Below are 25298 nucleotides of genomic sequence, written 5' to 3'. Positions count from 1 at the left end.
TTAAGGTCTCCTTTTCAAGTTAAAACATGTGCAGCATTTGTTATTAGCAATTATACTGTTTCTGTGTATTGCAACTAGCCAGGAATATATTCACATAGAAGTAAATAAAAATGGTTGACTTGGTCAAATTGGGATAAAAACAACTTTATATTTGTTAGATGACCCTATTCATATAGCACACTGTTATTAAAAAAAAAAAAAAAAAACAGCTTACATTTTTTTAGATGCTCCAGCACTGAAAAATCCTACTTATCTCTCTTTGTTTACGAAGGGGCCAGGGAGACATATTTGTGATTAACCATGTCTGCACTGTCTGTACTGTCTGTACTGTGCAGGCAGATCTCTTTGGTTGTGGACTGGATTTGAAAACTGTCTGTCCTAACAAAGGGTTAAATATTTAGAAACTGCTCTCCTGCATTGTATGTAAATAAAATGTCAGTCCCCAGTCTTTTTATTGGGGCAGATCACTCACTTTGTAGGTGTGCTGTCTGAATGGAAACACATAACAAACATATAATGGGATTTTCTTTCTCAAAAATGGAAATATACTTTAAGATAGAAATTTTTCAACAGACGCATTGCATTAATTTGCTTTGATGTATAAGAAGAACAGAGTACATACAGAACATAATTAAAAATATAAACAGAAACAAGGGATATACAGTATTACAAAAACTGACACTTTTATTAACATCAAAATCCTAGATTATTACTTCATTTGTGTATATCTGAACAACATGAAAAGATAACACATGCCTTTTAATTACAGTATATGCAATTATAATTATATTATAATTGCATTGGAATGCATGAACGGTCATATTTTTTTAAATTTAACTGTGCCAGATAAATTTAATAATTAAAAATGATTTATCTTTTGAGCATATTACAAGAACAATGAACAAAAAATGTATTTTATTAAATACTTTTAATAACAGAGGGGTCTATTCATAAATGCGTACAACTTTGAACTTTTCAAGGATTTGCACATTTGCACCTTTTTCCAATTGAATCCAATTTTTTCAGTAGGAGGAAAAGAGAAACTGGAAAGCACGTGAAAGAAAGAAAACAGGTCCATCTTTTGGCTACATATGATAATACAAAATAGTCTTATGTAATATTTCAAACTTATCTTACTAAAAATATATTTATTTATTTATTTAACTTTTTAGTCCTAACCATAATAAATAATGAACATGTATACAACATCATGCTACATTCCCTTTAATAATCTTACAAACCACCAAGTACTTCCTGTTTAAACATTTTAATTAAACAGTCAAACTATATTGGTTAGTCTACATATTCAGAAGCACAGGGATATGATTCTCTCTGATTAGCTGATGATTCGTGTTCAATTTTGATAATTAAATGCAGTCTGAAGGCCTTATTAACATAGTAATTAGCATGGAAACATACAGTGCTTAAGTAGTGTGACCATTCAGGAAAAGCCTATTTGAAATATACTGATTAACTGAGTGGCAGGAACCTTGTGCCTGTAAAAAATATTATTCAGTATTATGATCACTGAGTTTATTTAAAGCATCTTAACTCCTTAAACCCATGCTAATTTGGGTCCTAGTGGCTAGGCACAATTAATCTAATGGCCCAGTCTAAGCAAATCCCAAATCCAGTGATGTACACTACTCGTATGGAAAAAACTATCTATTACTTCCCGACTTAGCCAAATCCTCCCATATCATACCCATCTCCTACTAGACACTGCAGCTCATAGTGGGAGAACTTCAGCTGCAGAAGCAGTGCTGTCAGTCTAGGAAGCAGAGCAGGGCCAAGTATGGCAGGGTGCTGATTAATAAGCTTTAGAATTAGAGGTGACAATGCAGGTAGCCATGTTCCCTGCATCTCATCTTACTATAGTGTAAGCAGGCACAGCCTACTAGCAGGTGACAACACTACTCTGAATTAAGCTGTATTGTTAGATACAGTAGATAGATAGATAGATAGATAGATAGATAGATAGATAGATAGATAGATAGATAGATAGATAGATAGATAGATAGATAGATAGATAGATAGATAGATAGATAGATATTATAGTCTATGGGGTTGATTTACTAAAGGTAAATAGGCTGTTCATTTTGCAAGTATAGTGGCACTTTGCAAGGGAATTTGCCCCAAAACTCAGTGAATGTGGTAATGTTTCACTTTGCAAAGAATACCCAATCATGTGGAAAAAAAATACATTTTGCTTACTTCTGATTGAATGATAGAAGTCAACAGAGCTTCACCTTATTCACTAAGCTCTGTGGAAAGTTTCCGTGTAGAGTCCTAACATTAACAGTCTATTTGCCTTTAGTAAATCAAACCCTATGTTTGATTTACTAAATTTGGGTTTATCTTGAGTGATCTTCGTTCCCTCCTAAACAAGCTCTCATAAGGTAATGGCTGTTTTACTTACCGTATTTTCGTATAAGACGACTTTTTAACACATGAAATTCTTCTTAAAAGTCGGGGGTCATCTAATACGCTGGTACCTAACATGCAGACTCTGTCAGACCGCGGTCGTCCATTTTTTTTTCTTTCAACAGGTCAGCAGATGTTGGGCATCGTCATGATGGACGTAGATCTGTATCGCTGGACTATGTGTCTGACAATGGACTTACATCGTAGGACATTTTTTTACCATTCATAACAGACCTAAAGATTCTGGTATGAATTTTCTGGGGGGGCCACATGCTTGCTTTTTTTTCACACCATCTCTGTGGGAAACCCTAGTTAACAGTGCTAGCTGACTCCCTTACAACCAAGACAAAGCTGACACATTGGTGATAAGACCACTACTAAATGTTTCACTTCACACTGCAGCTAGAAGTTTGTTTGGCTGAAAAAGATACATTTGGCTGTTCACACATGATTCTCCATAGATAGTACACAGAAGTCTTCCTCACATTATTTCCCTTGTTGGTTGAATGATTTAAATAGGTATTTTTCTCTTAGGACCGAATGTTAACAAGGGCAACAAGGAAACCATTAGGCCCCTTTCAGACAGGGCAAACTCTGCTATTATTTGTTGTGCTTACATAAATGCTGAAACATTTTAAAAAAATGGACCTCTTAACCTTCCTGCCCAAGCCATTTTTTCAGCTTTCAGCGCTGTCATACTTTGAATGACAATTGCGCAGTCATGCAACACTGTATCTAAAAATTCCCCCACAAATAGAGCTTTTTTTTGGTGGTATTTGATTACCTCTGCGGTTTTTATTTTTTTGCACTGTAAACAAAAGAAGAGCGACAATTTTGAAAAAAAAAATTGCTATAATAAATATCCCCCAAAAATATATATAAAAAATGATTTTCTTCCTCAGTTTTGGCTGTTGCGTATTCTTCTACATATTTTTTGAAAAAAAAAAAATCGCAATAAGCATATATTGATTGGTCTGCGCAAAAGTTATAGCGGCTACAAAATAGGGGATAGATTTATAGTATTTTTTTTTTTTTACTATTAATGGCGGCGATCAGCGTTTTTTATCGTGACTGCGATATTGTGGCGGACACATAGGACACTTTTGACTATTTTGGGATCATTCACATTTATACAGAGAACAGTGCTATAAATATGCACTGATTACTGTGTAAATGTGACTGGCAGGGAAAGGGGTTAACACTAGGGGGCGATCAAGGGGTTAAATGTGTACCCTAGTGAGTGATTCTAACTGTAGGGGGAGGGGACTGACTGGAGGAGGTGACTGATCGGTGTCCCTATGTGCAAGGGACACACCACCAGTCTCCTCTTCCTAACAGGCCATTCTATCTCTGTGTTTACACACAGAGATCCACATTCCTGCTCAGTTACTGGGCAATCGCGGGTGCCCGGCGGACATCGCGGCCACCGGGCACGCGCATCAGGTTCCCAGTGACGCGTGGGTCAGGAAGGCGAGGACGTCATATGACGTCCTCCCAGAATGAGAGGCTTATCATCCCGCCGTCATTTCACGGCAGGCGGTAGCCTAGTGGTTAAAGTGTATGAACAGCCAAAACCTTTTATGTTAGTTTTGGATAGAATTGGAAGGCGTTAAAACCTTCAGGTGAGTGTCATCATTTGGGAGATTCCGTCTCTTTATTTGTCCTGGTAACCATCGTCTCCAGTATAGAAATATATGGGAAATCCATATATCAGAGCTACAAGTATAATATTACTATTGTATATTATTATTATTATTATTGTGTATGTGGAAACGGTTATTTGTAAGCTCCTTGGGAGTTGTGAAAGTGGGTGTGATGAATGTGAATGTGGGGGATATGTTAGATCTATATGAAGTATAATAATGTTGTCTCTGTTGTTAGTAAGGTCATTCGAGTTTAAGCTTCTCAGGTGTGAATATGGCCCAACATGCTCTGTACAACATTGCAAAATATGTCAGAGCTATATAATTGTTATAAAAAATATATATAATTGTGATGGGGACTTAATTGTAAGCTCCTTGGTTGCAGAGTTGGTTGAGAATAGTTCAGGGTTCCGTGTATAGCACTACAGAATATGTCAGTAGTAGTACTAAAAAATGAATACAAATTGTAATAATGACTGAAAAACACACTGGGATGTAAGCTCTACTGGGGCATAATTATTTTTACTATGTTATATTGAACTCTATGTCTAATCCATAAAAATATCAAACTGGATCACTTCAATGTCAGTGTACACATTCTAAATCATATATTTTATAAATTATGCAGAGACAGTAGCATAACTACATCCAAAGCAGCCCACACAGCTACTATGGGGTCCTAGGGTGGGAGGGGTTCACACTAGGGAGGAAATAAACATAAAAAATAAGTGTGTCCATAAAGATAACAGAGATCCAGTACTGTATCATTAGCCCTGACTGTCTGAAGTCTACATTCTAGAAGAGCTGACTGTCAGATGCACAGGAGAGTCTTTGGGATCATGCTGTCATTCACCACAGTTCTTCCTTTCTTTCCCTCATCTGAGAGAAGATTTATTACCTTCAGAGCTTGTGGTAATCCTGGATGGTTCTCTGTACCTAACACAGTCCACAGTCTTTCCATCTCTAAAAGATCAGTTAATACCGAAATACGCTGGTGAGCTACTGAGTAAATTTAAAGCTGAACTCCAGGCACAATTCAAACATTTTCTGATATAAATACACTTTGTGTGCACCAGATCAAAACAAAAGGATTCGCCCCAGGACTTTAAATGAAGTGGCAACGTTTCCGCCAGTAAAAATAACAGTAATTGTATAGTATATAATTTATTCAAGTATAAGTTGTTTACATGCGTAGAGTAAAAATGTTACATACATAACACCAACAATTGCCAATTGAAACAATACATAGACAGTAAATATTAATATACAAGTATAGTAGTGGACAGAGTACATGGGCATCATACTACCCAACTAGCCTAGTTTCGCAAGATCCAGCTCGCTCTACAGGGGTGTGTAACACTGTACCTAGGATGAAAAAGTATATGTTTGGCAATCTGGCATAGTATTCGTTGTAAAGGCACAGGGCAGGAGGGGTTGTAAGTCCTCATACTCACCACAGAGCTTGACCATGGCTACAAATATGCGGCCCCAAGACGGCAGCAGCAGGTGCCTCACCAGATACATTTGCAAACCCAGGTATTATCTTCAAAGCATGGTAGTGGCACAATCACTGGGCTGCACAATAGTCTGTCCAGTTTTCCACTGCCTGCGGAATGCAGAAAGCTTAGAGGGGAGTGTGGGTTCAAGACCTGTCACCCATCTTTATTACAGAAAGCTCCTGTATCTGTACGCTGAAGGGCCGAGCCAACCACTCTGTGTCAACAGACGCAGACAGGGCAGCTTGAGAGCAAGCATCCATAGAGGGACTGTGTGGAATGGACGGGGAGCCTGGAGTGCCATCGGAGAACACCAGAAGAAGAGGATAAGGGCTGCTCTGTGCAAAACCATTGCATAGAGCAGGTAAGTAAAGCTTGTTTTGTTATTTTGATGACATTTTTTTTTTAAAACAAAGCTTTACTATCGCTTTAAGCATACTTATTAAAGTATGATGTATATGTCAACGTTTTTCTGGGAAGATTTAGAATTCCTTTCTGGTTTCTACTGGTAAGCTACATAAGAAAGATTTCCTGTCTTTTCCCCGTCTGCTGTTTATCAAACAGGTAAGGGAAAATCTGCAACAGGAACACAGACAGGAATAAAAATCTGACAATGTGTTTTGCCCTTTCCTACTCTACTAGAGAAATAATTGTATTTTTGTCTGGATTTGTTGTTGGAAAATTCCCATCACTTTCTGTCTGGGTTATAATCATTTGCCCACTTCCTCCCAAACCAAAAATGTTTTGGCTGGGAGGAAGTGGGCCCAAATCAAAGGTCGCTGGGAGGCCCAATCAAATTGTTGCTATGGGGCTCCATAAATTGTAGTTATGCCCTTTGCAGAGGTCCATATAACAGTATAATAACTGTTATTTTATCGTAACAATAATGTTGAACATTATTTAAATAAATTGTATCTATAGCTTTTGGATATAGAAATTATACAACTGAGGCCAGGAAGGGTCTTAAACAATCAATCCGCAAGCTTAAAACAAGTCTAAACTGGGGCATATAAAACATAACAAGAACTCTTCTTCAATGGGCTCCAAGACCATAGCAATCCATGTGCAACTACACAGGTAGTATGTCCCTGAAAAAGAGTTGGTGCTGTTTCTGCAAATAACCCTAGATCCTATACAAGCAGGTACATTCAGTCTAATCTTCAAATAAACAAGCTTCTATGCAGTAATTGTTAACCATATTTAACTGGACTTGCTTAAGACATTTGGCAGCTTATCCACACTACTTTATTGTCAGGGACATACTCCAGCATTGAATGTTCCCACCCCATTTAGCAATGGCTGTTTTACCCAAACAGGGGATGGGGCTTTCAATGCCACCTGTCTTCCATATATAATGCTGTTTTAGCATCTCTACCCTTGCAATTTGACACCAGTTCACACCTTCAGCTCTGTGAATCGAATAATTAATACCTATGCCAACCAACAAAGGGTGGGATTATGTATGTAGAACAGGGTGATTTCACAACTTTCACACTTCTCATACTGTTCTTGAGCAATCGACATCTACTTGAACACAATTCCATCCATGGTGATTGCATTAAGGTGCCTCTTCCACCAAAAAGCAAATTGGATAAACTGCAAAATGTCTTCAACATTACAGAACAAGTCCCATTGAAAGTAACTCATTACTACTACCAGCTTTACCATGACCTGGATAAATGAGACCCTTCACATGCATGCTTGCTCTAGTTAACACTAACATGATCAAATTATGCTACATAACTTTCCTAAGTAGATTTATTTCATTATTAAATACTCAAGCAACATAATAAAATATTTATAGGCAATATTTTATCGACACATTTTATTATTTAAAGTGGATGTAAACCCAATATTTTTTTTTTCTGATGTCACAATGTACAGTATATGATGTCCTATCATCTGTGCCCAGTCTTGCCACACAGAGTTAATCCAGCTCTGAGCAATCTTCTTTTATTGTTCAGTGAAATAAAACGGACTTACAGAGAAAACCTTAGTCCGTTCCGCCCCCTTGCTGTGAGTGACAGGTTATTTACATATCTCATGCACTAGCCTGGAGACAGGCATTATTTTTTAATTCCCACCCCCACTCTTTTTATGAAGTCATGTGGTTATTTTCCTGGATTTTGAATGGATGTTAGTAATCATAGCAGAATTTAGTGTAAGGAATACACAGGAAAAAATGCATGTTGACAAGGGGAGTGTAGAAGGAGGGAGGGGAGTCTACTAACATCACCACTTCACCCACCAAGCTCCAGACAACAGATCTACCCACAGAATCTGCAGTTTTTCAGTTCTTATAACAGACAGAGGGGAAACATTTGACAGGTAAGGATACATGTAGGAGGCATGTATATCCTTATAGATCAGCACTAAGGCAGTAGTTTAGAAAGGATGAGAGTGGGTTTACATCCACTTTAAGACACATTGGGCCTATTTGCATACAAATGTTTAGTAAAATTAGAATTTTTTGTTTTTCCAATTACTTTGTTAATCTCCACGCCTGATAAATACCAAGCCCTGTCTTGTATAATTTACATTGTGTGAGTGTAGCACCACTGTTGGCACGCACATCGCAAAACATTGCTCTGGACCATTCATTTCAGTCATCGTTCTGCTGCTCCTCAGGCTCCCTGAGGATGTATAAATGGTCATAGCGAACACATTGTCCACAGATACAAAATATATATGTTATAATGAAGAATTCCGATTTTTAAATTATGTTATACATGTGTATTGTTTTGTTGTACAAATTATGTTCTGTGATATACCTGTATACCTTTATACTTCATTCTTTTTAATTGTTTTGTTGGCATATGTCATTAAATGTGAAAATGTCCAGATGCTGTTGAAGTATATGTTGAACTTACTTTTCTTTCATGATTGCTGGATTCAAATCAGGTCCACTTACTACGAAATGCTGGAGACGAAGTCACCATTACAGTTTACTATTTCAAGGAAGCACCTTCATTTCTTAAACTCCCGCTAGGTAAGTTTGTATTAATAAAAAGCATTGCATGTGAACTTTTGGGCAAAACATTATTATAATAAAAAAAATATAAAAAAATGCAACAATACATTTCTAGAATATGTATCTTTTTTTTTATAAAGGAAAACTATAATGGTGTTTTTTTTTAATAACTGATGTTTTAAGTCTGATTTACCAAAGAAGTTATAATTCTCCACTCAATAAATTGTAAGAATATTCACTTTAATCTCATCAAATTATGTGAAACGGAACTACAAGGTATTTCTCACTTCCTGCTTCTCTGATCCTCTTGCGCTAGGACAGAGTGAGTGACATTTTCCTGAAAAGAACACAGAAAACAAAGACAAGAAAATAAATCAAACCCTAGCCAAAAAATATTTTTACATTTTTTATGTCAGGAAACAAAGTCATTAGTAATCCAGAATACAAACACAGAATGGGGCAGATCCACAAAAGGATCCACAAAACAAGATACGATGGCATCTGGGTTAGATCCGACAGGTGTACGCCTTAGTACGCCGTCGGATCTTAAATGCAATTTGTCGGCGTCCGCTAGGTGGCGTTTCCGCGTCGAGTATGCAAATTAGCTATTTCCGACGATCCACAAACGTACGAGCAGCCGACGCATTTTTTTACGTCGTTTCCGTTCGGCTTTTTCCGGCGTATAGTTAAAGCTGGAATGTGACATCATTTACTTTCACGTCGAAACCAATACGTCCTTGCGGCGTACTTTGTTGCAATGCACCCTGGCATATTTTAAGGACGGCGCATGCCGTAACTTACCGCGCAGATTCTTTGAGAATTCACAAGAAGAAAAAGTAAGTTACAGCGGCGTAGTGTATCTTAGATACGCTACGCCTGCCTAAAGATAGGCAGATCTTTGTGGATCTACCCCAGAATCAGTTTATTTACCAATGATCTTGGGAGGCAGAAGATAAAGCTCTTGCCTTGCTTCTAAATTCTTGCAGTGTTTCTGCAATGTCTTCAATGACAAGAATTGCAATATGCATTTGCCCTAGGACTTATGTCGTTGGGCAAATGCAGTTACAGGTCTATTTCATTAGCATTTTAAGAGTTTGCAACACTTCTGAGTTCAGGTGGCTCTGAGCTACAGTTGATCTTCTTCTGGTCTGCATTAAAGGATAAGTTCACCTTTGGGAAAAAAATAAATAAATGCAAATATTTATGCATAAAAAATGTCTATAGGTTTTTTCCCACTAAAGTCTGCAAAGCATTGCACCTGGTTTTAGACGTCACCAGTGTCAGGCTCCTGTAGACACATCCTCCAGCTTTCTTGCCTGTACCTCTGTACAGGTTTTCTGTTTAAAAGCTGCTGGAAGTGCCAATAAACTGGGAGAGGGGCTCATCAGTGCGTTTGCAGTTCATTGAGAACTACTAGCAGCAGACGGGGCTTGTCGTTTTTTCATTCACAGATCGCTGTGAATGAATTTAACAGATGGACGGATGAAGCACAGCACAGATGTTCTAATTTTAAAATGTGACAGAAGGTGCAGGAGAGAGGAACCTCCTCCCGCTGTCATGAAGGGGATATCGGGGGATGCAAATGGAAGTGATGGAGCATTTACACCTTACATACCAAATACAGGTGTATCGTATAACATTCTCCAAAAGTGAACTTAGCCTAGCTGACTTTGCATTCTCATTGACTTAAATGGGAATACAAGCTATTCAGACTTGAACAACAGCTCATATACACAGCTCTATACATGGGTAGAGCATGTTGACATAAACTGAGCTGCCACTGCAATTTCATTGCTGCCCCCAGGGGTACAAAGGAATAAAAAAAAGCTTCTTTCTGTGTCTTCATTATGTTTTACTAGTCCCAAAGTACTAACTTTATCTATATTTTGAACTGATGCCCCCTTCTTTGTGAGGGTATGTTTGCATTGAATACACACTACCATAAAACAGGCCTTATTCATATTCCCATTGGACCATACAGCATACAAAGGTGCCCGATTTCTGTTCCCAAGTGTAACGGGTATTTGTGTACAGCCACAGGCAGCAGCCTGTACAAAACACCAACTGGCTGATAGATGCTAAGCATTCACATCCATTTAAGGACAGATGAGCAGCCCTGGATGCAAACTGTTCAACCCCCCGGGGGTCACTCATCTGTCTCTGTACGCATGTTACCACTGGGGTATGTAGGTAAATTGCTATTAGCAAACACCTGTGACTCTCAGATGTGGAAATCTTGCTCCTTTTTAGGCTGACCAGCTCGCTGTAGTTGTGTGAATAAGCCTTTAATCTCTGCAAACTGTAAATACATTTCAGTCCTCTTTTTAGTTTTATGTACGGTATATATATATATATATATATATATATATATATATATATATATATATATATAACAATTTAATAATATATATATATATATATATATATATAATATAATATAATATATAAATAATAATAATACATATAAAAACAGTTATTGTTTTTCTATTTTAGGCTCTCCAGATCCACCGAGTGACCACAGTAGCGGCACTTCATCTCCTCTCTTTGATAGTGGTTTACATTTAAATGGAAATACTTCAAATACGGTATGAAAAAATCAATTGTAACATTATTTGTGAAGCAAGTTAAGATGCCATCTGCCACTTGACGTATATACTCAAGTACTAATCCTTCATAATTAGAATGAAAAGAGAAAAAGGAAGCAACTTGTATACTGATGTTTCTCTGTTTGCGCGTAAATATGAACACATGCATTTGAAGACATTCTCCATAAAAAAGTGAAACTTAGTTACAGTACATAGTTGGTAAGGTTGAATAAAAACACCGGTCCATCAAGTTCAACCTGTGTGTATGTGTTTATGTTAGTACCACTTTCCATATCCCTGTGCATTGCGTTCACTAAAAAACACATTCAAAAGTCTTTTGAATTTATATACACTCCCCACTGACACCACCAACTGTGGAAAGGAGTTCAACACCCCTATTGCTCAGTACAGTATAGAACACCTTATGCAGTTTAATATTTAACCACTTCTCGATCAACTTCATTGTGTGGCCACATGTCTTCTTTATAGGCCTTAAATACACTGAGCAAAATTATAAACGCAACACTTTTGTGTTTGCCCCTTTTTATCATGAGTTGATATCAAGATCTACAACTTTTTCTATGTACACAAAGGCTTATTTCTCTCAAATATTGTTCACAAATCTGTCTACATCTGTGCTAGGGAGAACTTCTTCTTTGCTAAGGCAATCCAGCGACCTAACAGGTGTGGCATATCAAGATAACGATTAGACAGCATGATTATTGCACAGTTGTGCCTTAGGCTGGCCACAATAAAAGGCCACTCTAAAATGTGCAGTTTTATCACATAGCACAATGCCACAGATGTCGCAAGTTTTGAGGGATTGTGCAATGAACATGCTGACTGCATGTTAACATGCTGTCCACCAGAGCTGTTGCCCTTATATTAAATGTTCTATTCTCTACCATTAGCTACCTCCAAAGGTGTTTCAGAGAATTTGGCAGTACATCCAACCAGCCTTACAACCGCAGACCAAGTGTAACAACACCAGCCCAGGACCTCCACATCCAGCATCTTCATCTCCAAGATCATCTGAGACCAGCCAACCAGACAGCTGCAGCAACAATCGGTTTGCATAACCAAAGAATTTCTGCACAAACTGTCAGAAACCATCTCAGGGAAGCTTATCTGCATGCTCGTCATCCTCATCGGGGGCTCGACCTGACTGCAGTTCATCGTCGTAACCGACTTGAGTGGGCAAATGCTCACATTCAATGGTGTTTAGAACTTTGGGGAGGTGTTCTCTTGACGGATGAATCCCGGTTTTCACTGTTCCTGTGAAGATGGCAGACAGCATGTAAAACGTCATGTGGGTAAGTGGTTTGCTCATGTCAACGTTGTGGAGCGAGTGGCCCATGGTGGTGGTGGGGTTATGGCATGGGCAGACGTTTGCTAAGAACAACGAATAAAGGTACATTTTATTGATGGCATCTTGAAGGCACAGAGATACTGTGACAAGATCCTGAAGCCCATTGTTGTGCCATTCAATGATGACCATCACCTAATGTCCAGCATCATAATTCACGGTTTCATGTTGCAAGGATCTGTATACAATTCCTGGAAGCTGAAAACATCCCAGTTCTTGCATGGCCAGCATACTCACCGCACATGTCACCCATTAAGCATGTTTGGGATGCTCTGGATCAGCGTATACAACAGTGTGTTCCAGTTCCTGCTAATATCCAGCAACTTCTCACATCCATTGAAGAGGAATGGATGAACATTCCACAGGCCACAATCAACAACCTGATCAACTCTATGCGAAGGAGATGTGTTGCACTGCGTGAAGCAAATGGTGGCCACACCAGATACTGACTGGTTTTTGGACCCCCCCTGACCCCCCCCCCCTTTTATTGTGACCAGCCTAAGGCACACCTGTGCAATAATCATGCTGTCTGATCAGCAACCTGTATATGCCACACCTGTGAGGTGGATGGATTATCTCATCAAAGGAGAAGTGCTCACCAACACAGATTTAGACAGATTTGTAAACAATATTTGAGAGAAATAGGCCCTTTGTGTACATAGAAAAAGTCATAGATTTTTTAGTTCAGTTCATGATAAATACACAAAACACAAAAATGTTGGGTTCATAATTTTGCTCAGTGTAGTTCACTCCCAATGCTAGAGTACCATTTAACATTTTGTACAGGCATACCCCGCTTTAAGTACACTCACTTTACATACACTCGCGAGTAAGGACATACCTGCGAGTGTATGTAAAGTGCCTTACAAGTACTGTACGGACATTTTGCAGCCGCAGTAGAAGGAGCTGAAGCTCCGAGAGCATAGCCTGCCCTGTTCCAGTGTGCCCCTGACACCCCCAATACAGCCCCTGAGACCTCAACTACAGCTCTTGACAACCCCACTACAGTCCCTGACCCCCCACTACACCCTGGAAGTGAAAAAGGGTATTGATTCACTTTAAGTACATTTTCGTTTTACATACATGCTCTGGTCCCGTTGTGTACTTAAAAGTGGGGTATGCCTGTATATTGCAATCATATGCCCTCTTAGGCACCTCATCTTGAGGGTGAATATGTTTAATTTTATTCATATACAAAAAGAGCTCTTAGTTATTTACTAAGTTCTTTGACTAGCATAGACAATCTAAGGGCTGTGAAATATGGATCCAATTCTACATTTAGTTGTGCTATGCTGGGTTGGTTGTTAGTGAATAGGCATAAGTGGAATGGTTTGGTGAAATTGATTTCACAGAAATCACACAAAATGTGGCCCAAAAATAGAAACTCTTAATTTTTCTCATTAAATATAGCTGATATTTGCTTGAAAAGAATATCAAATTGTTTTAGTATAACAAAAAGGGCAATTACGTGTACAGTGCACAAGCATATGAAACAAACTCAGGTCTGTGTAATTAAGACTTGAGGATTGGTATAATTCAGCTGGTTCAGCAGGGACCAGCTGAGTTTTGATCCATGTATGATCAGGAAGGTTGTACAGAAGTTGATCTACCAATTGACTTCTGCACAACTGCCCCATCTGATTTAACCCACTCAATCAGCGTCATAAGCTATAGACGATAGCGCTGATCACTGTATTTTGCTAGCGGGAAGTCTCCCTGCTGTCAGAATACAATAGCTCAGCAGAGAGGATGCTGTGTATGGATCAAGTGTGTGGATGGGGAAATCGAGTCAGTTTTTACGTTTTTACTAAGGACATAGCGTCAGTGGGTATATCAAGCACCACATCCTTAAATGTATGTAGAATATAATAAAAAAAAATTGAATATGAGACTTTCATGGTGAGTAAACATCTCAGGAAAAATCAAGTATAAAAATATCTTATAATTATTAAAACCAGTTCCTATTAGGGGCATATACATATTAAAATATATACCAGACACTCCCAGATAGTATTTCCACCGTACCCATTGATATAGACATAAGGTGTACAATACAAACTAACCAATAAAAATTCTATAGCAATGGGACTATAATACACTCAACTGTACAGTGGAACTATAAGAAAGCTGAAGAAATCTCAATATGTCTTGCCGCTGTTACTTCATCAGGAGATTGATTGTGAACTACTATAACAAGCTACATGGAACCAGGTGCCATAAGGCAGAGACACAAGGAGAGCAATGTTGATGGAAATGCACCCCAGAGCAGGGGCATCCAAGTGGAGTGGAGCTCAGCAACCAGAAACAAATTCAGTGTTAGGTGGAGTGAGAGGCCAGCAATGCCATAGACTCCTGGTAGTGTATTGGACCAAAGGGGTAAAACTGTCCACCATACCGCATAGACATCCACTAAATTTCACCATCAGGAAAGAAAGCATCACCCACTGGTTTAATGAAAAAAAAAAAAAAAAAACTGTCTTATGCACATTAACCTGCTCAATTACATATCTCCTATACCCCTAGAATGTACTCATATTCTCCAGTCTTCCTGGTCTGTTTCTAGAAAAATAATCTTCTAAGGCAAATATGCAATTTTGCCTTATATTTTTAAATGTAGTATAAGCATGAGATCCAAATTGTAAAAGCAAAAGCAAAATAGCACAAGAAATGTGTTGCCCATAACATTTGGAAAATTAACTCTTCAGAATTGATATATTTTCCTTGAGAAATTAGAAATGTAACTAGCAGGCTGTCATGGTCAACAATGTCTCAGTCTCTTTGTTACTTTTTCGATGATAATGAAAGAAAGACAATTATTTACAGGTTGTCACTGGCAACAGCTTCATTTTCATTCCTCCTTCTTCAGTTCATAATTCAGTTCTTAACCATATTTATATAAAGGCATGCCTTAAATCAACAAAAAAACTTTTAAACTACATATCAGAAAATGATTTAGGGGACGCTGTCCTTGATGTAAAAGAATTATTCATGCAATTATTATGTTTAGTATATATTACATATGCATTTGGTGTGAGTAATTGTAGTGCACTTCAGTTTTGTACGCTGTCAAATCTTGGAGCTGTCCTTGAATTAACATGTAAGTGCCAAAGCCTTTGTTAATCACATACTGCATATCACTTCAGCAAATTAATGAAAAAAAAATGACTTTCTTCTTTTATTAGTTGTAGTTTGCTAAAATAATTAAAACTCTGCTCTTATAGGCAGCGGAAATGTCAGAATTAATATTCATTACTGAAAGAGACAGTTGAATGACCCCTTTTCCTACAGTTACTTTCTCTCTACTCCTTGACCGGTCTGAAACCTATGACCATACAGACTCCTTGACAGTAATGGAAAAAAAAATGTTCATTTGGTCATGTTAGAGCAGAAATAGAAACCTCAGCCCTGGCCTTTGGAATTATCAACTGCAGATACAGTTCCTTGAAATCTGTTTCTAACGAACAATTTGTTCATGTATTGGAGTTCTGGATAGGCAGAAGAGACTTAAGCCTAGTACACACGCTCGGTTTACTCGACAAGAACCAGCAAGAAAACTGCTGGCAGAGCTTTCTTGCCGAGTATACCGAGCGTGTGTACGAGCCTTTCTGGTTTCTCGACAAGAAAACTGCCCAGAATCTAGACGAGAAAAAAAGAGAACATGTTCTCTCTTTCTCTTTGTGAGATTCTCGTCAGTTTTCCTGCAGAGAAACCCGAGAGTGTGTACTTACCTGCGCATGCTTGAAATGACTTTGACACATGCGCGGCAGCTTCCTAGGCATAGGTAGGGTGCAGCAAGATGGCGGCAACGGCATTGAATGTGACAAGCTTGTCGTACGCGATGACGTCACAGCGTTCTTGCCTTTCAGGAGAATCGCGGTTCTTTTGAAAGGAGAGTCTGTACACTCGGGCGGCAAGAGATTCTTGACAAGAATCTCGTCAGGAAAAACACATTTTTTTCCTGACGAGATTCTGGCCGTGTGTACAAGGCTTTCCTCTCTAACACAGTGGTGAAACTACTGTAATAACCGTTGTTGGCTTCAGCACAATGGCTCAGTATCCACCTGTGACAATTTTTGCATGAAGTTTGTTGACTCTCCACGATTTAATGTGATTTCTTCTTCAACCCGGTATGGTTAATGCTTAACCCCCTTAGTGGTGTTCCCGAGCGTGACTCAGGGTGTTTTTTTCTGCTCTTATCGGTATCCCCGAGTCACGCTCGGGGCAGCTGTGCAGAGCCTGCAGCGGCTTACCTTCTCCTGGCGATCCAGCGATGATCTCCAATTGCTGTGATCGCCAGCGAGACCCCCCCGCTCCGTCCGTCGGCATCTGACTTCCTGGTTCCGTTCCCTGCAGCAGCAATGGTGCATGGGAGCGGAACTGGGAGGGAAATTCAAATGTGAACACAACACAAACACTTAAAAGGAGGTGATACAATGTAATCTGAGAGGATTACACTGTATCACCTTGGAATCTGACACAGTGCCCTTTCAGTAGCCCTTGCCATTGTCATTTGTGCCCATAAAAAAAAATCTTTTGAAAATGGCATCAAAAAAGCACTTTCTTACAAAGGCGCTTTTGAATGAGTTGAGCAACAGCGGCAGCGACACAGAGTTGCTCGCAGAACAGAGCGATAGTGAGTCGTGGGGAGATTTGTCATCTGGATCTGACACTGATCCTGAAAGTGACAACGGCGATGATCCCGCACCTGACCTAAGCGATGTGCGCACTTGGTGCCCTATAGACAGCGGTACGGACCAGGCAGTGCCCCCGAGATTCCAATTCACTGGATCACCTGGGATGAGGGTAGATGTGGAGAGTGACAACCCTCTGGCGTACCTGCAATTATTTCTTACTGATGAGGTAATTTAAAAAATCGTCACAGAAACAAACCGCTACCATGATCAGCAATCCGCTATGCTGCGTGCCAGGATTTCCAGAACCAGAAAGTGGAAACCGGTGACTAAAGAGGACATCTGGCAGTTTCTGGGACTCATCATCCTTCAGGGGGTGGTGGGAAAACCGCTCCAGAAATGGTATTGGACCACCAATAAGTTACTGGCCACTCCATTTTTTGGCACAGTGATGTCCGAATACCGCTTTTTGCTCATCGTGAAGAATTTAAACTTCACCAACAACGAAGAGTTTGATGAGGCCATGCATCCTGCACCCAAACTAAAAAAAATCTGGGAGGTGTGCCAAATGATTGTCACCAACTTCCAGCGGACCTACGTGCCAGAAAGGGATGTCAGTGTGGATGAAAGTCTGATGGCCTACAAGGGACGCCTGAGCTGGATACAGTTTATTGCATCCAAAAGAGCGCGGTTTGGCATCAAATTTTACATGCTCTGCGAATCATCCACCGGATATATCTGGAATGTGGTCATTTACACTGGTAAAGGTACCAAGTTCAACCCCAGGTACAGCCGCTATGGGATGGCCACATCATCTGTCCTTACACTGCTGGACGCATTGCTGAACCAGGGATATTGTGTGACAACAGACAATTTTTACACATCTCTGGAACTATATGAGGTTTTGCTCCTAAACAAAACTGATGGGTATGACGTGACATGCCATCAATGTTTGGCAAGAAAAAAATAAAAACTGGAGAAATGGTTGCCTTTCAAAAGGGTAAAATGATGGCAATGCGATGGCGAGACAAGAAGGACGTGTGTCTCATGAGCACCGTGCACAGCAACTCCACTGCCATGGTCCGCACAAAACATGGGAAAGATGTGCTGAAGCCGCAAGTCGTGATCGACTATAATCACACCATGGGAGGTGTCGACAGAGCCGATCAGGCAATGACATTTTACCCGGCAATGCGGAAACAGCAGAAGAAATACTACAAAAAGATTTTCAGGCATCTCCTGGAACAATGTCTTTGGAATGCCTATATCCTTTATAAAGCAAACACTGAAACACCTCTTGTTCATTCGGACTTTATCTGGAAGGTGGCTGAGCAGATTTTTGTCAACCACCCAACGCCATCAGTATCTGCTAACATACCAAGACGACGCGCTGTTGACGTTGTGAACCCAGAATGCCTGACAGGTCGTCATTTTATAGACTAAGTACCACCAACCGCAAGAAAGTTAGCGCCTACCAGGATGTGCGTCGTTCGCTGTTGCAAGAGAGATGGCAATGGAAAAAAAGTCCGAAAAGGAACAAGGTACTATTGTCCTGATTGCGACGTCAGACTTTGTCTAGTTCCATGCTTCAAACTGTTTCACACTCAAGATGTTTATTCAATTTCTTTGTTTGACAAATTTCATTATTTTTCATTGCATTATTGAATAAAATTATATTATTTATTAGATTATAATTCATGCGTTTGTGTTTCAAATTTATCACATCTGGAATGTCTACTAGAGTCTTGTTTGGTCAGGTTTAATTAAGCAATTACTAAGAATTGCAGGCCTATAATACATATCACCAAATTTCCATGCAAAAAATTGTACCGCTTTTTGTACAAAATTCCAGACAGAATCATACCGCCAGGGAGGTTAAGTTTATTCAGAATATTTATTTTCCCTTTTGTGGTTCCTTCTTTTCCTCATTCTTAAGTATGCAAATGAAATGTTTAAATAAAACCTTTCTGTTTCCTTACATACCTTATTTCAGACACAATGACATTATCCCCAGGTCTCTGTGCTTCTCTATAGTTACAATGCAGGAAGATCACGGCTAGTAGGAGGGAGCAGGAGAGTGCAGTACATAATCTCTTGTAAACCTCACAGCATTCTACCTCAGTACTCCTCTTATGAACCCTAAGCCCTGTTGCAAGCAGTTGGCTGACTCTTGGGAGAATTTATGCAAATAATAAATTACCTTGAGCAGTGGTCTCCAAACTGCAGGCCGAGGGCCAGATGCGGCCCTTTGCTTGCCTTTATCTGGCCCTTGGGGCAATATCTCTCCCACTGATACAGGACACTATTCTGCCATCTGACACTGACAGTGAAGCACCATTTCTCCCACTAACACCACTAATACGGCACTATTCCTCCATATGATACAAACAATGGGGCACTATTCCTCCCCCTAATACCAGATGTTTAGTCCCACTGATGCCAGGAAAATTTCCACCCCCACTGGCCAAAGTCCGGCCCTCCAAGAGTCTGAAGGACAATAAACCGGCCCTTTGTTTAGATTGTTTGAAGAATCCTGATCTAGAGGATTGGGTATAGGTAGGCTGCATTTGCATGTAGATCTACCACGTAATGCCCACGTGTGATGCTGATCCTCCAGGTTGAAGAGACTGAAATCAAATTAATAAAAAGGGGTGGACCAGGGACAGAAAGCCCAGGAATGAAATAAGACAGGCTCTCGATGACTTTTAGCTGACTTTACAGCTTCTAATCAACACTGTTAAAAGCAAACAGTGTACCGTGGAATCAGAGTAAGCCATTTTAATACAGGAGCCTGTACAACTGTGCAAAAATTAGGGCAAAGCTGAAGTTAAATGTTTTTCTTCTAACCATAATGACCTTTTCTGCATGACTTTGATAATATCAGTAAAATGGTAAACTCCATGAGATCAGGCATAGAGGCTTATAATAGTCCCTTTATTGTGTAAGGTGTTTTGTAACATGTACACTACATCTAGGGGATTAAAATCCAACTTCAACACTACATGGGCAGAATATTAAACCATTCCCTCAACTACAAAAATAATTCACCCTCCCATCCACAGATCATTACACATACATACAGATGAACCACTGCTTAACCACTTAAGGACCGAGCATTTCCTTGAGATTTTGTGTTTACAAGTTTAAAACAGTTTTTCTTTTGCTAGAACATTACTTAGAACCCCAAAAATTATATATATTTTTTATAATACCCTAGAGCAGGGGTGTCAAACTGGTGGCCCTCCAACTTTTGTGGAACTACAAGTTCCATCATGCCTCTGCCTGTGGGAGTCATGCTTGTAACTGTCAGCCTTGCAATGCCTCATGGGACATGTAGTTCTGCACCAGCTGGAGGACCGCTAGTTTGACACCTGTGCCCTAGTGAATAAAATGGCAGTCATTGCAATACTTTTTGTTACACCATATTTGCGCAGCGGTCTTACAAGCGCACTTTCTTTGGAAAAAAATCACTTTTTTAAATAAAAAAATAAGACAGCTGTAAAGTTAGCCCAATTGTTTTTATATTGTGAAAGATGATGTTATGCTGAGTAAATTGATACCCAACAATTTGCTTTAAATTTGTGCCCGCTCGTGGAATGGCGACAAACTTTTACACTTAAAAATCTCCATACGCGACGTTTAAAAAATTCTACAGGTTGCATATTTTGAGTTACAGAGAAGGGCTAGGGCTAGAATTATTGCTCTTTCTCCAACGATCTCGGCGATACCTCACATGTGTGGTTTGAACACAGTTTTCATATGCGGGCGCTGCTTACATATGCGTTTGCTTCTGCATGCGAGCTTTGCGGGACGGGGCGTGTTTAAAAATAGTTTTTCTTATTTATTTTACCTTTTATTTTATTTTTTTACACTGTTCTTTTTAAAAGAAAAGTGTCACGTTTATTCCTATTTAAAGGAATGTAAATATCCCTAGCAATAGAAACAAAAGCATGACAGGACCTCTTAACCACTTAAGACCCAGACCATTAGGCAGGTAAGGGACCTGGCCCCTTTTTGCGATTCTGCACTGCGTCGCTTTAACCAACAATTGCACGGTCGTGCGACGTGGCTTCCAAACAAAATTGGCGCCCTTTTTTTCCCACAAATAGAGCTTTCTTTTGGTGATATTTGATCACCTCTGCGGTTTTTATTTGTTGCGCTATAAACAAAAATAGAGCGACAATTTTGAAAAAAAAAAAAATTTACTTTTTGCTGTAATAAATATCCCAAAAATATATAAAACAACTATTTTTTTGCTCAGTTTAGGCCGATACGTATTCTTCTACATATTTTTCGTAAAAAAAAACACAATAAGCGTTTATTGATTGGTTTACGCAAAAGTTATAGTGTCTACAAAATAGGGGATAGTTTTATGGCATTTTTATTAATATTTATTTGTTACTAGTAATGGCGGCGATCAGCGATTTTTATTGGTGCTGCGACCTTATGGCGGACACTTCGGACACTTTTGACACATTTTTGGGACCATTGGCATTTTTATAGCGATCAGTGCTATAAAAATGCATTGATTACTATAAAAATGCCACTGGCAGGGAAGGGGTTAACACTAGGGGGCGAGGAAGGTGTTAATTTTGTTCCCTAGGTGTGTTCTAACTGAAGGGGGGTGGGACTGACTTGGGGAAATGACTGATCGCTGTTCATACATTGTATGAACAGACGATCAGGCATTTCTCCTCCTGACATGACCGGGAGTTGTGTGTTTACACACACAGCTCCCGGTTCTCGCTCTGTAACAAGTGATCGCGGGTGCCGGACGGTGATCGCGCCCACCGGGCACGCGCGTCAGGACCAGGGGCAAGCAGGGGGGCGCGCACGTGCCCCTATTGGCTGATTTGTAAGATGACGTAATATTATGTGATCTCTCGCAGCCGAGTCGACCTGCCGCTGTATAACTGCGGCGGCTGGTCGGCAGGCGGTTAATAGAGCACATGCAAAATCCATTAAAACTATTGAAAGTGAAGAAATATGAAATATAGGGGTTGGAGGTGTTGTCTCCCCCACAAGACACAGAGTGGGTTATTATTTACGAAAGGCAAATCCACTTTGCACTACAAGTGCAAACTACAAGTGCAAAGTGCACTTGAAATTGCACAGAAAGCATTCTGTATTCAAATGACTGTATACCTTTATTCTGTATTGCTATATGACAGATATTGTTTTCCTTTGTTATTTTTGTGAAATCTTAATACAAATCATTGAAAAAATAAAATAAAAATATTTTTTTCTAATTTTGGATAAGGATTGGAGGGGTAAAACCTCTGATGTTTTTATTTATTTATGTCTGTGTCCCTTTTCACTGATATTTTTGGGGCTGAGTGAAGGAAAATAAAAAAATTGCTATGGGCTCTCATTTATTCTGTGTGAAAGTTAAGTGTCTGGGCAGCAGTAGGCTGTCCCAAGACAAGTAGTTAGGTTTCTGTGTTTGTAGTTAGTCCCCCAACGTGGCAAGTAGTGTTTGGCGAATGGTTCAGGCCAAGCAAATGTTGAGCTCAAACGTATAATCAGGTGTTCTCCGAAAACCCTAATTTTCTGTGCGTTCGGCAGGCAAACAGTCAATATGTTGTTTTATTATCTGTTTTTGTTTTCTTTTGCTGTTTTGATACCTGCACTTTGTGAACAGAGGCTTTGAAAAGAAACCACACTTCACCAAGATCCTGCTGTCTTGATGTGCCTTTTATACTGTACTGGGACTCATCCAGGGAGTCACACACACTACTAAGCTAATTCCTCACAGTCCCTACGCCAAAAGGTATTCTCCCTGGAGAAGAGATGCTTAAAGCGGAAATAAACCCGCTTTCATGCGCGAGGGAGCCACCAGTCATGGCGCAGCCTCCATTAGGAACGGCACGATCGCCATTGCTAAAGTGCGCCTGTGTCGTTGTCATTGGTGCCCTTGATTTTTTGTAAATATCGTGGAGGTTTAGGAGATATTTCAAGCACCTACAGGTGTAGCGCTCACCCCCGAAGGAGCCGCTGGTTATAGATTGGGTGGATTCCGCCATCCAGGGTAGTTGATAAGAGCCGAAGCAATGGAATGTCCACACAGCAGGTGTCTTTATCTTGTGCTTTTATTTACCCAACCAGGTAAAACAGTAAAACTTGAGGTAGAGAGTAAAAATGTATGAGGAGAAGGAACAGCAGATTCAGGCCTAACGATACAGAAACAGTCCTGTTTCCAACAACACTTTGCTTTCGTCGCCACTCCAGCCGGAGTGGGTATAGTGTACCTGGACAGGCCTCTCACACCGACCTGGCAGCCAGAGTGTCACTCGGAACCCTGAGGGAAAAGATCTCTGCCACATACCCTCCCTAGAACTTAGATCATGGAGACAATCCTCCTTGGTAGTATTAGTGCCTGGATCAGCTTCAGGTAGTTTTCAATTAGGTTACCGACTGACAGGTTGCTGACATCCCACCATTCAGTGTCCGGTTACCTTGATCCCTGATGGATTGTCGAGGCCCTGTTGGATCGCCAGCCTCTCTTGGCTCTCCTCAGGCGGACTCCCCACCGAACTGCTATCTTGCTTGGGATATTTTCTCAGAATTGGGGACCCAGTCGATTACTGGGGCCCCGCCACAGCTTTAAATGTTCCGGGCTAACATGGTCCTGAAACCAGGAACACTGCATGGCACGCGCACCCCGGCCTGGTAGGCCATCTTGCCGGGGGCCGCAATGTATGTCACCCTGAAGGTGGGTGCCACACCGGAAAAAGACCCCGCCTCAATGGCGTCTGTTCCAGAAGTACCCTCTCCCAGCATGCTGCAAGAGAAAACTCCCTCCTGATTGGCTGCTGGCAAAAGACACCCAAACCTCGACTCCACTTGCACCACCTGTCGCCCCGGGGTGGTATAACACCCTGGCAACAACAGAATAAGCCCACAGCACAGCCTTGCCGAAACAGAGACCCTTTTCGAATTACAATTGAGATCAGAGTCAAGTTACACTCTGACTATCCCTTAAATTTTGTCAGCACCGGTACTTAGAAGTACCCCAGCGCTACACAGGTAAGCCTAAATATAGGCTTACATGTAGGTTAAAGTGGTTGAAAAGGGTTTAAAACCACTTTAAGAGGAGATATAATAGTGATATACAGCGATATACAAACCTTTAAGTGATGACTCTAGCACTAGGAAGAAACTATTTAACCTAAAGTCTCTAAAGAAGACACACGGCCACACAATAAAGTTGGATGGGAAGAGTTTCAATCCTAAACTGCATAAGGTTTTTTTTTAACTGTTAGAGAACTAAGAATATAGAACTCCCTCCCACAGTTGGTGGTGTTAGTGGAGAGTGGAGATAAATTAAATAAACTTTTGAATGTGTATCTTAGTGAATGCAATGCATAGGGATATGGAAAGTGGTACTGACATAAACACATACACACAGATTGAACTGGATGGACTGGATGTCTTTATTCAACCTTACCAACTATGTACTGTAACTATGTAAGTTTCACTTCTTTGTGAAGAATGTCTTCAAATGCATGTGTTCATATTTACATGTAAACAGTATGGAAAATGAAAGTAACATAAACAGACAGACACACACACACACACACACACACACACACACACACACACACACGTTGAACTGCATGGACTGCTGTCTTTATTCAACCTTACCAACTATGTAACTATGTAACCGCATCAATAACCAAGCAAATATTCTAACCCTACCCCTCACTAAAAAAAATATACATTTTACTTGAGACCCATTTTACAAAATGAACTTTGCAAGAAAGAGAGTTCAGTGCAAGATGTTATCTTCCTTACTCTTCTATGAATGTCCAAACAAGTAATGCTCAGTTTACTTTAACCACTTGTCGACTCGCTCAGGCCGATATTTGATGGCAAACTAACGTGTTCCTGTTAATTGCTGTACGGATATGTCTTCCCCTTTAAGGGCCATTGACCGCAATGCGCGTGGCCGGCAGGCGCGAACGTCGATGCCCACTGGCAATTGCGGGAACGAGAGCTAGAATGGGGATTAGTGTGTGTAAACACACAAATCCCTGTTCTGTCAGTGGAGAAGTAAGTAGTAACAGTAGTAACTGTCAAGGGAGAAGTAAGTAGGAACAACAATATGTCTCCTCCCCCAGTTAGTCCCATCCTCCCATAGTTAGAAACACTAACTAGGGAACACATTTAACCCCTTGATCTC

At 40.1% G+C, this 25298-nt stretch overlaps 1 protein-coding gene across 1 annotated transcript in view; it reads left to right on the top strand.

Annotated features, from left to right (window-relative positions):
* SNTG2 (syntrophin gamma 2) overlaps positions 1 to 25298 on the top strand; it is a 625709-nt gene that overhangs the window by 337284 nt on the left and 263127 nt on the right. Inside the window, 2 exon segments of the mRNA XM_040348669.1 lie at positions 8465 to 8552; positions 11028 to 11119. Of these exon segments, the coding sequence (XP_040204603.1) occupies positions 8465 to 8552; positions 11028 to 11119 (180 nt within the window).

This window comes from Rana temporaria, chromosome 4 (assembly GCF_905171775.1).
Source record: "Rana temporaria chromosome 4, aRanTem1.1, whole genome shotgun sequence".
Taxonomy (NCBI): Eukaryota; Metazoa; Chordata; class Amphibia; order Anura; family Ranidae; genus Rana; species Rana temporaria.
Note: the sequence above shows the minus strand (reverse complement) of the source record. Positions and strands in the feature narration are given on the sequence as shown.